The sequence below is a fragment of the Eleutherodactylus coqui genome, chromosome 3, assembly GCF_035609145.1.
Source record: "Eleutherodactylus coqui strain aEleCoq1 chromosome 3, aEleCoq1.hap1, whole genome shotgun sequence".
NCBI classification, from domain to species: Eukaryota; Metazoa; Chordata; class Amphibia; order Anura; family Eleutherodactylidae; genus Eleutherodactylus; species Eleutherodactylus coqui.
In genome coordinates, this window is record NC_089839.1 from 310,089,769 (window position 1) to 310,105,840 (window position 16,072).

Genomic DNA, 16,072 nt, shown 5'->3' on the forward strand with positions numbered 1-16,072 from the left:
AGTAATAGCAGCCCCAGTAGAAATAGTGTCCCCCACAATGGCTCCAGTAGTAATAGTGGCCCCCACAGTGACCCCAGTAGTAATAGTGGCCTCAGTAGTAATAGTGGCCCCCATAGTGGCCTCAGTAGTAATAGCAGCCCCAGTAGAAATAGTGTCCCCCACAATGGCTCCAGTAGTAATAGTGGCCCCCACAGTGACCCCAGTAGTAATAGTGGCCTCAGTAGTAATAGTGGCCCCCATAGTGGCCTCAGTAGTAATAGCAGCCCCAATAGAATTAGTGTCCGCCACAGTGGCCCGAGTAGTAATAGTGGCCTTAGTAGTAATAGCAGCCCCAGTAGTAATAGGGTCCCTCATTAGTGGCACCAGTAGTAATAGCACCCCCATTAGTGGCCCAAGCAGTAATAGTGTCCCCCATAGTGGCCTCAGTAGTAATAGCAGCCCCATTAGTGGCTCCGGCAGTAATAGTGTCCCCCATACTGTCCTCAGAAATAATAGCAGCCCCATAGTGGCTCTAGTAGTAATAGTGTCCCCCATAGTGGCCTCAGTAGTAATAGCAGCCCCATTAGTGGCCCCAGTAGTAACAGTGGCCCCCATAGTGGCCTCAGTAGTAATAGCAGCCTCATTAGTGGCCCCAGTAGTAATAGTGGCCTAAGTAGTAATAGCACCCCCATTAGTAGCCCTAGTAGTAATAGTGGCCCCCATAGTGGCCTCAGACGTAATAGCAGCCCCATAGTGGCTCTAGTAGTATTAGTGTCCCCCATAATGGCTTCAGTAGTAATAGCAGCCTCATTATTGGCCCCAGTAGTAATAGTGTCCCCCATAGTGGCCACAGTAGTAATAGCACCCCCATTAGTGGCCCCAGTAGTAATAGTGGCCCCCATAGTGGCCTCAGTAGTAATAGCAGCCCCATTAGTGGCTCTGGCAGTAATAGTGTCCCCCATAGTGGCCTCAGAAGTAATAGCAGCCCAATAGTGGCTCTAGTAGTATTAGTGTCCCCCATAATGGCCTCAGTAGTAATAGCAGCCTCATTAGTGGTCCCAGTAGTAATAGTGTCCCCCATAGTGGCCTCAGAAGTAATAGCAGCCTCATTAGTGGCCCCAGTAGTAATAGTGTCCCCCATAGTGGCCTCAGTAGTAATAGCAGCCCCATTAGTGGCCCCAGTAGTAATAGTGGCCCCCATAGTGGCCTCAAAAGTAATAGCAGCCCCATAGAGGCTCTATTAGTATTAGTGTCCCCCATAGTGGCCTCGGTAGTAATAGCAGCCTCATTAGTGGCCCCAGTAGTAATATTGTCCCCCATAGTGGCCTCAGTAGTAATAGCAGCCCCATTAGTGGCCCCAGTAGTAATAGTGTCCCCCATAATGGCCTCAGTAGTAATAGCAGCCCCATTAGTGGCCCCAGTAGTAATAGTGGCCCCCATAATGGCCTCAGTAGTAATAGTGTCCCTGGTCCTCCATCTGTGTAGCAACCTGACAGGCATTTCACTCACTTAACTGCGGTCCGGTGGTTGGTGCTGTTGTATCTGTGACCCCTGAGCCCTCTACATCCTCTAGCGCTGCATACAGGCTGGGGTCTACATGCAGGAATGCAGACACCGATGCGGAAAAGTCAGGGTCCACAGATCTGGCGGCCCTCGGACTGGAGCTGCGGACAGAGTGAGTGACATGCCTGTCAGGTTGCTGCCCCGCCGGTTACCAGCTGGCAATTATTTTTTACCGGCTATTGGTATGGCCAGGTGGCGACCCGCCTCCCCCCTGAGGTCCTGCAGACTGCCGCCTCATAGGGGCGCCCCTACTAGGCCAGGGAAGGTTTTCAGCCTCTGGATGTAAGAAAGAATATTTTCATTCATTGACAGCAAGTAGAGATCTTGAAAATGGTGAAGAATTGAAACACAAAGTTGCAAAACTTTTCATCATGCAGCAATTAAACTGCATTTACATAAAACTGGAAATTTCCATTCAATGCGATTTGCGTCGTTTCCGGAGTTTTGTCACATGCTGCCCTTGCTGCTTTACTTGGGACCCGGCGTGGAACCTTTTCGTCCTCCAGAGCTGTAATTCTTCTGCCACTGATTGTGTTTCCTTCATCCTGCTCTCTAGGGCAGCGCTGATCTTATCGCTGCTCTGATAAGGGCAGTAAATAACTAAACTTCGGGTTCCCAAGGAGAAACGAAATAAGTAACAATTTACTGACAGCGATTAATTTGCAAGGAAGCGACTTTCACTTTTCTGGAGGAATTCTCTGATAGTTGATAAAAGCAGGAAAGAGAAAGAACGTGAGATAAGGAAACAAAGGAAGTGTCCGCGGAGCGCCTGGCGCGTCTAGATTACGTGGTTTTACAATAAGGACCTTTAAAGGGATCTACGACTTTCCTCATCATCTTGTTTTTACATCCAACATTCGGTCCTTATTACGTTTCTTTATAACGGTTGGAGCTCCGGTTTTCTAATACACAGTTCCAAATCCTCTGCATAGAGTTACAGAATTATATGCAGTCTGCCTGCAGCCACCACTAGGGGGAGCTCACGGCATAGTGTGACTATTCTCTTCTGTATATAATGAGCGACCCCTTTATTAGACCCATCTGGCAGCGTTGGGCTCCTTTGATCTTCAGAACCGCAGTAATTTATGGTATCATAGATCCCACTCGGTGATGAAACGGTTCTGCAGGAATATCGGCCCCTGCGGACAGAAAGCTTCTTGTAGTTGCGGCAAATTAGATGGCTGCTTGTGCCAAATTCTTACCTCCAATCAGCTCGGGGCAACAGAGATCTGGATCCATCTGACCAGGAGATGTTTTCCCGCTGCTCAGTGATACAAGTTTTGCGCTCTTTTGCCCGCCGGAGTCTTTTCTGTTTCTCTAAGGCCCAATGTCCACGGGCAGATTTGCAGGGCATCCGCATGGAAGATCCGCAATTTAAGCCGCCCATAGGGAAGCATTGGTGTCCGCACCCGGATTAGAGCCTGCGGATTTGTTTTGCAGGTCTTTTGATGTGGAAAACAAATCGCAGCACGCTCCATTTGACTGCAGTTCCCGCTCGGACTGCTTCCATTGAAGTCAATAGAAGCCGTCCGATCCATGGCCATTGACATTGCGGACAGGCTGCGAATTCCAAGGGAAGAGCAGGGGATTTACAAAAAAAACATGTAGACCACCCGCAGTACAGATGTACCGGAAGAAGAGAGGTCCATGCGGTCACCGCCGCCTGCGGGCACTGGTACACAGGGTTGCTGGCCACGGGCATGGTTTGATTCGACTGTGGGCTCCTGCATGCAGAATCCGACCCACCCCCGTGGACACAATGGCGTTAGAACTGGTCGTCTGCAGTTATAGCCCATCTGTGCGGAGGAACGGTGAGTTGCGTTTTCGGACACGTTAGTTAGAGCTCTAGCATTGTATTCCCCTGACTGTGCAGCCTGTTGGTCAGAACGATTCCTGACATCCTCCTCCGACCCCTTTCAGTGATGAGTTGTTTCCGTCCGCAGGATCCCCTTTCACTGGATGTTCATCGATCGCCCCATTCTCAGTATACTCTCCACACCGTTATATGAGAAATTCCCCCCGCGGTGGGCGGTGAGACCCTGGCTAGTCCAGCACCAATGACCGACCTTGTTGGAAGTCGCTCCGATCGCTGGATTTTCCGATCTAATGTGGATTCACACTGAAACTGATCCGCGGAAAACTTGTCATGTGACTTTATGCTCCGGGGTCACGGGGGGAATTACCATACCGGGGAGCGCCAATCGAGAAAGGGCTGGGGGGTCTAATAAGGGGGCCAATTAGGGTATAATCAGTTTAAAGTGAGCCCCCCCCAGTGGTGGTTGCAGGTGATCAGCATGTTGGATTTGGAGCTCGGTATCTATAAAGATAAATTATCAATTTTTCACCTCTTTAGATAAGAACATTCACTTTGAGGAGGATTCCGCCTTACTTTGTCTTCTGTCATGTCACTGAGATGTGTGGATATATAACATTAGCAGGAAGAAGTGGCCCCCAACAATTCCTGGACAAGGGGCCGCACTGCGGGTCCTGCATTGACGGAGATTTCCAGAACAAGGAATCTCCAACTCGTTGCTTCCCTAGTAAAGCCGCTGACTGCAGTGGAGGCAGCATGGAGGGATCTGCCTGGACACTGGCGAGGGTCTCAGATCCCTCCTGGTGTTACCCCCTGAAATGTGACCGATAGCTGCAGCTCCCCTTCTACGTCTCACACAATATATAAATATGGAATCCCTCTTTCATTTATTGGATAACTAGTAAGGGTGGAGCTCCCCTTTAACATCTGGGAGTGGGATGAGTAAGGATTAGAGATGAGCGAGCATGCTCAGATAACTCAGTTACTCGAGCGAGCCCCGCTCTTCTCGAGTAACTGCATTCTTGTCCAAGCGTGCTCAGGGGGATAGCGGGGGAAAAAGTGAGATCTCCCCCCCCCCCCCCACCCGAGCACGCTCAGACAAGAATGCAGTTACTCGAGAAGAGCGAGGCTTGCTTGAGTAACTGAGTTATCCGAGCGTGCTCGCTCATCTCTAGTAAGGATCGAGTTCTTATTGATTGCCCAGAAATATAATAGGGCAGAGTTACATTCAATACCTCAGATTATAAGTAAAGTTGGAGCTGGCCTTTGAAATCTCTCAGGTGATCCATAGATATGGAATTCTTCTTTCATTTATCAGAACATGCATGAGGTTAGAGTTCCCCTTTAATGTTTGGAAGTATACGTAAGGATGGAGTTCCCCTTTAATGTTTGGAAGTATACGTAAGGATGGAGTTCCCATTTGATGTTTGGAAGTATACGTAAGCATGGAGTTCCCATTTAATGCTTAGAGGATAAGTAAGTGTAGAGTTCTCCTTTAAAGCACTAATGGATTTGAGTGCAATTCCCCTTCAATGTCTAGGGGGTATATAATAAAGGGGTTCAACTTTAGGCCTCATTCCCACGAGCGTTTTTATGTGGCTATTTAGCTGTGCTTAAATGTCAGCCAAAAATCACTACTATGTAAAGCTCTGGATTCCAATGCATTCGTTCACACAATAAATTTTCTGGCACATGAAAAATTGCGCCGTCAAAACGGCGACTATTTTTAGTTGTCAATTTTTCTCAGACAAGTAATCAGTTACTCGAGAAGACCGATGCTTACTCGAGTATCAGCCTTAAACGAGCGTGCTTGCTCATCTCTAATGGAGAAGAGAGGCCTTATGGGCCCCTAAGGCTCCGGGGGCCCGGGTACAACCGCATTGTCTGCATCCCCTATAGCTACGCCAGTGGGGATAAGAAGAAATAGAGTTCCTCTTTAATACATGTGCAGGTAAGTAAGGGCGCAGTCCCCCTTTAATTCTTATGGAGTTAAGAAAGAGTAGAGTTTCCTTCTAATGTCCGGAGAGATAACTAAGGTTGAGGTTCCCCTTTATAGTCTAGGAGGGCAAGTAAGGCTGGAGCTCAGCTTCAGTGCCCGAGAGGGGAAGAGTAAAGTTCTCTTTTAAGGCTTGGGGGGATGAGGGTGGGTAAAGTTCCCTTTTAAGGTCTGGAAGGATACGTAAGGCCTGTATCACATGGACGGAAGTGCATTTACCCGTGCGCATGTAATTCCTATTTGAACAACGGGCGGTGCGATTTTTTTTACTGTACTTTTTGTGCGTGCAAAAAAAATACGCAACCCCAGTGCCAGCCTTTGAATCAGGCGATTGGTCTCATTAGTTCCATATGTTCTGTTTTCCTGCACAATTACACATATTTTTTTGCACGACCAAAATGCATTCGTTGAATCCGCACCTGTAACCAAACACATTGACATCAATGGGCGCCATTCTCAGCGTATCGCGCGGTCAAATGCGCCCATGTGAAGACGGGCTGGACTGCAGGAGGGTAAGTAAAGATGGAGTTCAGCTTTAATACACAATATTCAGAAAGTCTTCGGACCCCCTCACTGTTTTACATGTTGTTATGTTATGGTCTTGTGTCCCCCTCATTCTGCACTCAGGACCCCATAATGACAAAGTGACACAAGAATGGGAGAAATCTTTGAATTTTTAAAAATGAAAAACTCCGATTTAGCAGAGACATAAGTATTCACACCCCGGACTCAGCACTTAGTTGAAGCACCTTTGGCAGCGATTACAGTCTTCTTGGGGATGATGCCACAAAGCTTGCTTCCCTGGATTTCAGAATTTTCTGTCTTCTGCCAGGTTGGGTGGGGGCCGTCTGCGGACAGCCATTTTCAGGTCTCCAGAGATGTCCCATTGGGTTCAGGGCTCTGGCCGGCCACTCAAGGACATTCACAGAGTTGTCCCTAAGTCCCTCCTGTGTTGTCTTGGCTGTGGTCTTAGGGTCATTGTCTTGTTGGGAGGTGAATCTTCTGCCTGGTCTTAGGGCCCTTGTGCTCTGGATCAGGTCTTGATTATCTCTTCATTCACCTTTCCATCCTCCCTGACCGTTCTCCCCTCCCCCACATGATGCTCCCCCACCAGGCTTCACTGTAGGGATGGTATTGGGCAGGTGATGAGCGGCACCTGGTTTCCTCCAGACAGAACGCTTAGAGGACAGAAAGTTCCATCTTGGTGTCATCAGAGCACAGAATCTTGTTTCTCGCAGTCTTAGGGTCCTTTAGGGTCTTTTTGGTAACTCCAGGGGGATTCCATGTGTCTTACTCAGGAGGCTTCTTTCTGGCTCCTCTGCTATAAAGTCCAGATTGGTGGAGGCTGCAGTGATGGTTGACCTTCTGGAAGTTTCCCCCATCTGTACACAGGATCTTTGGTGCTCAGCCAGAGTGACCATTGGGCTCCTGGTCACCTCTCTCACCAAGACCCTTCTCCCCTTACTTCGGCGGCTCTAGGAAGAGTCCTGGTTGTTCTTCCATGTAAGTATTATGGGGGACGCAGGGCTCTTGGAAACTTTCAGGGCAGCAGACATGTCTTTGCAGCTTCTCCACATCTGCGCCTCCACACAATCCTGTCTCTGAGCTCTACAGGCAGTTCTGTCCTCCTCATGGTTTGGTTTATGGCTCTGATCTGCATTGTGAGCTGTAAGAGCTTATATAGATGGGGGGTCTTTTATTTCCATGGCGTGTGTGTGGGGGGTGGGGGTTTGGACCACTGGTTATAGTAAAGTCCACCTTCAACACCAATGGGTATAGAGACATTGAAGACAATGTGGCATCACCCACCCTGTGGTAATACTTGGGTACAGCTCCATGTCTCTACCAACATGACCAAGCGCCATGTCATACGGCACACAGTGTTGAGCTTGGTCTGAGGAGCCGAATGTCTACAAACTTTATTGACCATCCCAATTTCCGGATCTCAATTCCGTTGAACATCTTTGGGACCAACTAGAACGCCATATCCGTGCCCAACACGCCCATCATCCACCACATCACTACCTGAAGTTCTCCTCAGGGAATGGAGGCTAATCCCTCCATACATCTATGGGAATTTGGTGGGAAGCGGCCGTGGAGGGTGACTGCAGTCATTGAGACCAAAGGCGACCCAACACCAGATTGAAAAATATGAATAAAATTTAATTTCATCCCCTTCCATGTGCGTCTAATACGTCTGTCAGCATAGCGTACAATTAGCAGGTCCTGAATATTAACCTCTCCTGGTTCTGCTTTCAGCTAATCTGATTCCAATTAAAGTGACGGTGACTGTCAGCGTGAACCAAGATGCTCAACTACAGGCCAAAGTCCTAAAGTCTGGGCACCCGGACATCTTGTGGAAGTACAATGGTGGGTACCAGGGTCTGTGAATTATATCTGTGCTCTCTCCTCCAGCCCAGCACTATTATAGGGGTTGCATAGGGAGTAGCTGCACCCGAGTCCTGGGGCATCAGGGGACTCAATCATGTGAGCTTGACAAAGGCCAACATGGCCGAAACGTTGCCTGTTTTTCTGTGATGGGAGAATTAAACTTTGGATATCAATTTGCACCCTGGATGCTGCCGAAGCCTTTTTTCATTAATGCTACAAATGACATGTAGGTGGAGGACTGTTACAGATGCCTCTAACCAGGGCTGCCCCAAGCCTCTATGCCGCTTGAGACAAAGTGTGAATCCCCCACACGAAAATACCCACTCATTTTATAGACATTGAAAGCGCCAATACACAAGATACCCAACACATATTAGAACTATTGAGACTTTTCTAAAGTGACAAAGTAATAGTGTCCCCAGTAGTGGCTGCAATAGTAAGTTTCCCCTTAGTGGCCCCAATAGTAATAGTGACCCCCATAGTGGCCCAGTTGTAATAGTGGCCCCAATAGTAAGTTTCCCCTTAGTGGCCCCAATAGTAATAGTGACCCTCATAGTGGCCCAGTTGTAATAGTGGCCCCAATAGTAAGTTTCCCCTTAGTGGCCCCAATAGTAATAGTGACCCTCATAGTGGCCCAGTTGTAATAGTGGCCCCAATAGTAAGTTTCCCCTTAGTGGCAACAAAAGTAATAGTACCCCCATAGTGGCCCAATAGTAATAGTGTCCGAAGTAGTGGCCTCAATAGTAAATGTGCCACACCCCCCTTATTGTCCCCAATAGTAACCCCCTTAATGGCCCCAGTAGTAACTGTGACCCCCCCATAGCCACCACAGTGGTAATAGTAACCCTCTTAATGGCCTCAGTAGTAATAGTGACCCTGTTAGTGACACTCCAATAGCAATAATGACCCTGTTAGTGGTCCTAGTAGTAATAGTGACCCTATTAGGGGCCCCAGTAGTAATAGTGACCCTGTTAGTGGCCCCAGTAGTAATAGTGACCCTGTTAGTGGTCCCACTACTGACTCTTTAGTGAAATGTATGGTGATATCACTTCCATGTTCATTGACAGTCCATCACCATTCAATAGAGGTTAAGGAAACCTATATCAATATAATATAGCCAGGGAAACCTCATAATATGGCTTGGTTGTGATGAGGTCTGGGCTATGGAACACGGCCTCACCTCACTCAGCCAATTACAGAGCCTCTGTGAGTGAATGGACTCCTTTGTGATTAATTGATTAACACCTTTATAGCCCTAGACTACAAGGGATGTTATCAGTAAACCATTTCCTGTTCAAGACCATCAGGGATATTACTAACCCCATCATTGCCCTAGACCACCATTGATATTATTACTAACCCCTTCGCTGCTCTAGGCCACCAGGGATATTAACACTAAAACCTTCATTGCCCTAGACAACCAAGAATGCTATTGTTAAACCCTTCACTGCCCTAGAACACCAGGAATGTTATCTTTAACCTAATCCCTGTCATTAATCATCGGGGATGTTATCATTACCTTATCACAGCCTAGACCACTGGAGTTGTTAGCATTAACCTCCCTACTATTTTAGTCAATCAGAGATGTTATCATTAACCTCTTCACTAAACTAATGTATAACACCAGACATCAACTCCTTCATTGGCATAGACCATCAGGGATGCTATCATTAACACCTTCACTGCCCTAAACCACTAGGGATGTTATCATTATTCTAGTCATCCAATCACAGAGCCTCTATGAGTGTGTGACCAGGTCTGTGGTTAGCCGATTAATTAATACTTTCACTACACTTTACCACCAGGGATGTTGTCATTACCCATTCACTGAGCTACAGTATAACATCAGGAATATCACCATCAACTCCTTCATTGTCTTGACTACCAGGGTAATGACAGTTAACTGTATTACTATTCTAGCCCACCAGGGCTGCTATCATCACTGACCTAGGCCACAAGGGATATTGTCATCCCAGTCATCTAATCACAGAGACTCCATGAGTGTGTTAGCTGCTCTGTGATTAGCTGATTAATTAATACCTTCACTACCCTAGACCACCAGGGATGTTGTCATTACCCATTCAGAGCCCTAGTCCAATAGGTATATTATCATTATCACCTTCACTACTGTATAACATCAAGAATATCAGTGTCAGTTCCTTCATTGCCCTAGTATACCAGGGTTAGACCCTTGGACCCCATCGATCCAAAGACCCCACTATGAGAATGGAAGTCCTAAATATCCTTGAATGAAGGAGGTGGTATTCATGACTGTGCACTACTGTCCCATTCATTTCTATCACTGCTAGTCCCACAGAAAGCTGTAGTTCAAACATGTTACCACTGCTCCATTAATGGCCTCCATTCTCGTCATCGGTAGGCCTTCCAGTTGTTGGATCCCTGTGGATAGGTGGAAGGTTATTTTTAACCCTTTAACCCCTTCACTGCCTCCTAGTCCAACAGGGATGTTATCATTAACTCCACACCACACCTATTCATGTCTCAAATATCAAAAACATTGATGAGTTTTTAGGTGTGAAACATTAACCCTTACATTCCAGGAACCTTCTTGAAGACAACATACAAGAACGATGTAAGTAACGAGTTAGCCCGGCTCACCTTGAGTTCAGTGCAGCACCATCAAGCTGGAATCTACAGCGCCGGCTTCATGGGCGAGAGTCCCCTCTTCAACGCCTTCTTCAGGCTCATCGTAAGAGGTCAGAAATCTCTTCTCTCAGATACAACCTTAGTCTCAGAATGATGTGATCTCCATTGTCATTGGTGTTGTCTTCTTCAGGGTGTCCAGCCAATAAGTGGGGTCCATCATGTCAGAAGGATTGTTTGGACTGCCTCAATGGTGGAGTGTGTGACGACAGTAGTGGAGAATGCATCTGTGCCCCGGGCTTCATGGGGACACTCTGTGAAAAAGGTAAGCGGACGCTCTGCGGGAAATCTATGGCGGCCGCGCAAAAGAAAATAGCATCTTATTCAATTCTTGGGTCTTCTTGACCGATTCGTCATGCTTATTTTGTTTTGTGTCTTGCGGCTTCTACGGGGCTCAGAGCTCATTTCTCTATGATTGTCTCCATTCATGTCTTTTCTGGTTACTCTGCTGGACTCTTCTGGTGGCACAGATGGAATAAAGTACTGAGAATGCTGAAATTTACCCCGTCTGATCCTGGTTTCCCTCAACATAGACATTGATGGCCATAGAAATGAGATATGTGGTGGCAGATCTGACCAGTTTTGGTGGGATGGGTAGATAATGTAAGCTTCGCCACCTGATGGTGCAGGAACAGAGCAAGCCTTATGTTAGATGGCACCCAGTGCACAACTTGTTCTGGCACCCCCCTCCTAAGAATAACTATGGGGGAAATTTACTAAGTTGCACATGGTTGACACTGGCTTAGTATAATTTTCCCAGCACATAGTACGCCTAATACATGAAGAGGCACAGCTCCATGTGCCTCCACGGAAATGTACGCCTGGTCCTGACCAGGTAGGTGTACATTCATGGCATAATTTCTGCCAATGTCTGGTGTACATTATACGTAAATCTGTCGGTCCGGGGGGTCTACTCCGCCTCCTGACAAGCTATGCTCACTTTCTCTGAAGGCTGAAAAGTTGCAAAATTGTTGTGCATGCAGCCCTTGCACCACATTTTGCAACTTTCCTATGCCAGGTTTCTAGCATAAAGCTTTCTTAGAGGTCCCTCTATGCGTATATTGATTGCACTGATGAACAGTTTGCCTGCATTCAGAAAGCGGTGACATAGTAGCCTACCCACAGCAGAACAGCCCCGTAAAAAAATACAGTACCCAAACCAAGCTCATAGCATAATTGCAGGCCCAGAACCAACCTTAGTACATAAATACATCACTGGAACCAAGCACTTTTCATAAATACTGTAGAAGAACCAATATCTGCACATAAATACAGCACAAACCAACCGCAGTACATAGATACAATACCAGAACCAAGCCCATAACATAAATACAGCAACAGAACCAAGTCCATTATATAAATACAATCCAAGAACCAAGATCAATACATAAATACAGCACCAGAACCAACCTCAGTACATACATAGACCCTCACAAAGCAACTAATAACATAAATACAGCCGCTCAGTGCCCTCCTGAATTGCCACTCATTGCACATTTAATGCCCTTATTTTTAGTGTCCCCTTGTATTTTGTTTCCCCTTTAAAAGCCTTCTGTGCCCCACAGTTATAGCGCTTCCACAAGGTAATGGTGCCATTTTTGTGACTGCATAAGGTAACGTTGCTCCCTTTAGGTAATACTATCTTTCTTGTGACCCCATAAGGTAATAGTGCCCCCCATAATATAGTAGTGCCTCTTTGTACCACATAAGTTCCCAGCGTCCCCTTTGCAACTTCATCATGTATTAGTGCCCTCTTTTTCCCTGTTATACGATAATGCCCCTTTGTGCCACTATAAGATATAATAGCACCCCCTTTATGCCCCAAAAGTTCCTCCTCATCACAAGGTTTAGGCTTGTTTAATACACTCGCTTCCTCCACGTCCAGCATTGTGGAGCTGCATGAATCATCCTGACTGTTTCCTCTCCGCTGATGGCGCTGGAGGGAAGGAGACAGCCGGGAGGAGATTGATTCAGGTTGCCACAGAAGATGCTGTTAGATGGAAGAAGATCACCTGCCTAGATGGACCTAAGGTGGGTGCCCCCCTCTCCCCCAAGCTAGTGGTTGGTGCTTTGTGTGACCACAGGGATCACATGTAGCTAAGACCAGCCATGCCCAGCAATGCCCACTATAGGTAATTTTTGCATACACCTTGCCCTCTTGAGCTCCACCTTGAACGTTAGGAGATATGACTAGTGGCCAACATGGCCGATCACCTTATTGGCAAGCGTCAGCTGTCGCGAACAATCTGTGCATAAAGCTGGTCGGATTGAGTCCGCTCTAGAATAATTCCGCCATTGCTTCCCATCGTGTCCTGCAGCTTGTAGAGAAGGAAACTTTGGAAGAAACTGCCAGGAGACGTGTAAGAGGGAGCACGGCTGTAAGGGCCTCACCTTCTGTCTCCCCAACCCCTACGGATGTTCCTGTGGAAGCGGCTGGACCGGGACACATTGCCAGACAGGTACCGAAACATTGGACATCCCAATCTTAGTGTGAACCTGCCTGTGGTTTCCCTTGGACCGAGGGGCGGACCGGCCCACCAGAGGGGTTCCCTGGGGACAATTGAGGATGAGGGTCAGGAAGGGTATCATTTCCCCGTAGGGAGAGCACCTAGATGGTGTAAGGAGACTCATAAGGCAGCCCATGCTCCTCTGGGAAATGTATGCAAATAGAGAGATGGAACAATACCTCTACAGCGCCACCTATTGGAAGGCAGCATTTATGCAAGCCAATGTCAGACCTTTTCGCAGGTCCTATAAGAATGACTGGGAATATGGGTTTTTTTTCTCATATTCCCAGTCATTGTTACAAGGCTTGTGAAAAAGTCTGACATTGACTTGCAGGAATGCTGCCTTTCAATAGGTGGCGCTGTAGAGGCATTGTTCCATATTCCCAATTGAGGCCAAATAATGGACGACCCTTTATGGAGAAGTAACCAGTCTCATTTGCAGCGCCCATAAATAATCCTGATCCTTTTCTTCCCTTATTTTAGTGTCAGTCTTCACTGCACTTCTGGCATTCTGTTCACTGTGACAACCTACATAGACCACAAGAATAAGAGGTTGTCAGAGCCGTGCCCACTGCCTGCTCTTTTTCTTTCTCACATAATAATGCAATAGATCATGAGAGGAAACGAACACGTTCTCCACATGTCTGGTGTCACACAGACCTGTAATAAGCAGGTTGTCAGCCAGCCGCAGATAAACTGGTTCTGATCGACTTCTCTGGCTTGAGGGCACTTTGGCATTGCCCTAAGTTGGCATCTGCCTGAGTTGGCATCGCTCTTGGTTGGTATTGCCCTGGCACTTCACACCCAACTTATTTACATGCAGATTCCTCCATTGTGCTCTTCCATTTTATAGAGTGTCCTACAGGGATCTATGGAGCGAACTGCGCCCTGGAGTGCGAATGCAAGAACGGGGGCTCCTGCAACAGGTTCAGCGGCTGTGTGTGCCCCAATGGCTGGCATGGGCAGCACTGCGAGAAGTCAGGTAAGGCCTGCTTGATAGAACAACTCTCAAAGGAACAGTCACAGCAGCGCAGAGGATGTCAGCAGAGGAGAGTGCTGATTATTTGGGAGGTCACAGCCTGAGAGTAATGTACTATAGCAGAAGGAATGGGGTCTTAGCAGCACAGAGAACTTCAGGAAAGTGCTGATCTTTTGTGATAGAACAGTCTGAAAGGTTACATAGTAAAAGGAGCCATGTCCCCGCAGCACAGAGGATGTCAGGAGAGGAACGTGCTGAACATTTAGGAGGTCACCCACTGAAAGTACCTAATAGAAAGAACAGGGTCTGCAGCAGCACAGAGTATATCAGGAGGGACATGTGATCTCGTGTCAGTCAGGCCTCTTTCACACGAGCGTTATATCGCGACTAAGTTAGCCACGCAAAAAATTAGCGACCATCTCTGCCGAAAATTGCATGAATTAACCCTTTCCAATCCACTGTCTGACTTCTGAAGACATTATGATTTAAGGCTGTACAGCTCTGGTGTTGGAAGACGTCCGTCAGTGTTCTCTTACTGTATATTGCCAGCCTCTCTGCTGTCGGAGCCTATCCAACGTGTCACCTCATGCAGTACTGGCTTTAGCCAGCAGATAGCGCCGTTGTATAATGGCATAAAGAGTAAGCCCCCTAGGAAAACCAGCATACAAATTGGATTGGAAAGGGTTAAGAATAGCTGGGATCAAGTCATGGCTGCTATTCGCGATTTTTCCGTCCTTTCACACGGCTGGCTGCAGGGAAATTGTGTTGCAGCCCCGAAATCCTTCGTCAGCAGAACTGTTAGTAATCACTTTAAATGCCTCAACTAGAGGCCCCTGTCAGTGTTTAGCTGCGCTCGCCGCTGAAAACTCCCTCCTCCTCCCTTTTCTGATGGCTCCCATAGACTCCCATAGGAGTCTATGGGGCCTCCTGTGTCATTCAGTCTAAAGATAGGGCAAGTCCTATATTATTGCGCACAAAGACATTTTGTTCGCTGTAATCACGCCCATATTCGCTATATTTTTGAGTGCCAAAAAAATCGTTAGTCTGAATGAATTTGTAAGAAACCAATGCTGGACGTGGCCGCGATTTATTTTGCGTGGCTAACGTAGCTCATGTGAAAGAGGGCGGAAGGAGCGCGGTCTCCAGCAGTGCAGAGTATTTCAGCACAGAGATGAGCCAATCTTGTGAAAAGCTACGAACTGACAGTAAATAGTGGAATGAGCGGCACAGAGTGACAGTAGGCGGATGTTGTGGGTGGCGATGACTTACAGCACGTTGTTCTTCCTCCTCGCAGATCATCTTCCTCAGATCATTGATCTTCCAACCCATGTTGAGTTTAATCTGAATTCCATGGCGATCCTGAGCTGCGCCGCATCTGGGAAGCCTCAGCCGGTGCGGGAGAGTATAGTGCTGCGCCGCCCAGACGGCTCTGTCCTAGATGTAAGTCCCTGGGTGGACAAGGTCATGGAGGAAGCGGTTATGTGGACGGCCGTACCGGATCCCCCGCTGATCTCTCTCCTGTCTTCTCCCATCAGGCGAGTCAGGCTGTGCTGGACTCAGAACGGAGCACATGTAAGTTCAACGTTTCCGCACTGACGCTGTCCGACAACGGCTACTGGGAATGTCGTGTCTCTACCAGCGGGGGGCAGGACAGCCGCAAGTTTCAAGTACATGTCAGAGGTAAGTTATTATGTCGTACAGCCTATAATAACCAATCAGTTCACTTAATAAACCTTCATTTACAATTTTTGGAGCATTTGAATGGGAACATAACATCCGTCCTGCTCACAGAGCTGATATGGTGGTTACAATGTATCAGTGTAGGTGGCGTGTAGGACAGCAGTGAGATTAGTCCATCAGGGTGGGATTTCTCTTCCGGATGTAAACAATAGCTATTACCATTCACTGACAGCAAGCAGAAATAGATAAGAATTGAAATGTAAAATATTTAAATATTGTTAAGGTTTGGCATACAGGCTGCAGGCATTGGATAGTATCATGTACAAATTACAACATGCCATAAAGTGCAGTCACTAGACTCACTGGACACCCGGTGGTCATAGCTGGTATGTGTAGACCTAAATACTGTAGTCCCTTACACCAGGCAGATGTATACCCTCAGCGTATGGGCATGCTTCTCCCAAATCAGACCTGTAAAGCCCTTACTGATGTTGGAACTG

The 16,072-nt window shown here is 47.4% G+C and overlaps 1 protein-coding gene across 1 annotated transcript in view; it reads left to right on the forward strand.

The window, feature by feature from the left end:
- Positions 1 to 16,072, forward strand: part of TIE1 (tyrosine kinase with immunoglobulin like and EGF like domains 1) — a 57,529-nt gene that overhangs the window by 5,633 nt on the left and 35,824 nt on the right. Inside the window, exons 3-9 of the mRNA XM_066597911.1 lie at positions 7,611 to 7,721; positions 10,304 to 10,459; positions 10,540 to 10,671; positions 12,725 to 12,865; positions 13,767 to 13,895; positions 15,187 to 15,332; positions 15,428 to 15,572. Coding sequence (XP_066454008.1) covers positions 7,611 to 7,721; positions 10,304 to 10,459; positions 10,540 to 10,671; positions 12,725 to 12,865; positions 13,767 to 13,895; positions 15,187 to 15,332; positions 15,428 to 15,572 — 960 coding nt within the window. The remainder of the gene's footprint in view (positions 1 to 7,610; positions 7,722 to 10,303; positions 10,460 to 10,539; positions 10,672 to 12,724; positions 12,866 to 13,766; positions 13,896 to 15,186; positions 15,333 to 15,427; positions 15,573 to 16,072) is intronic.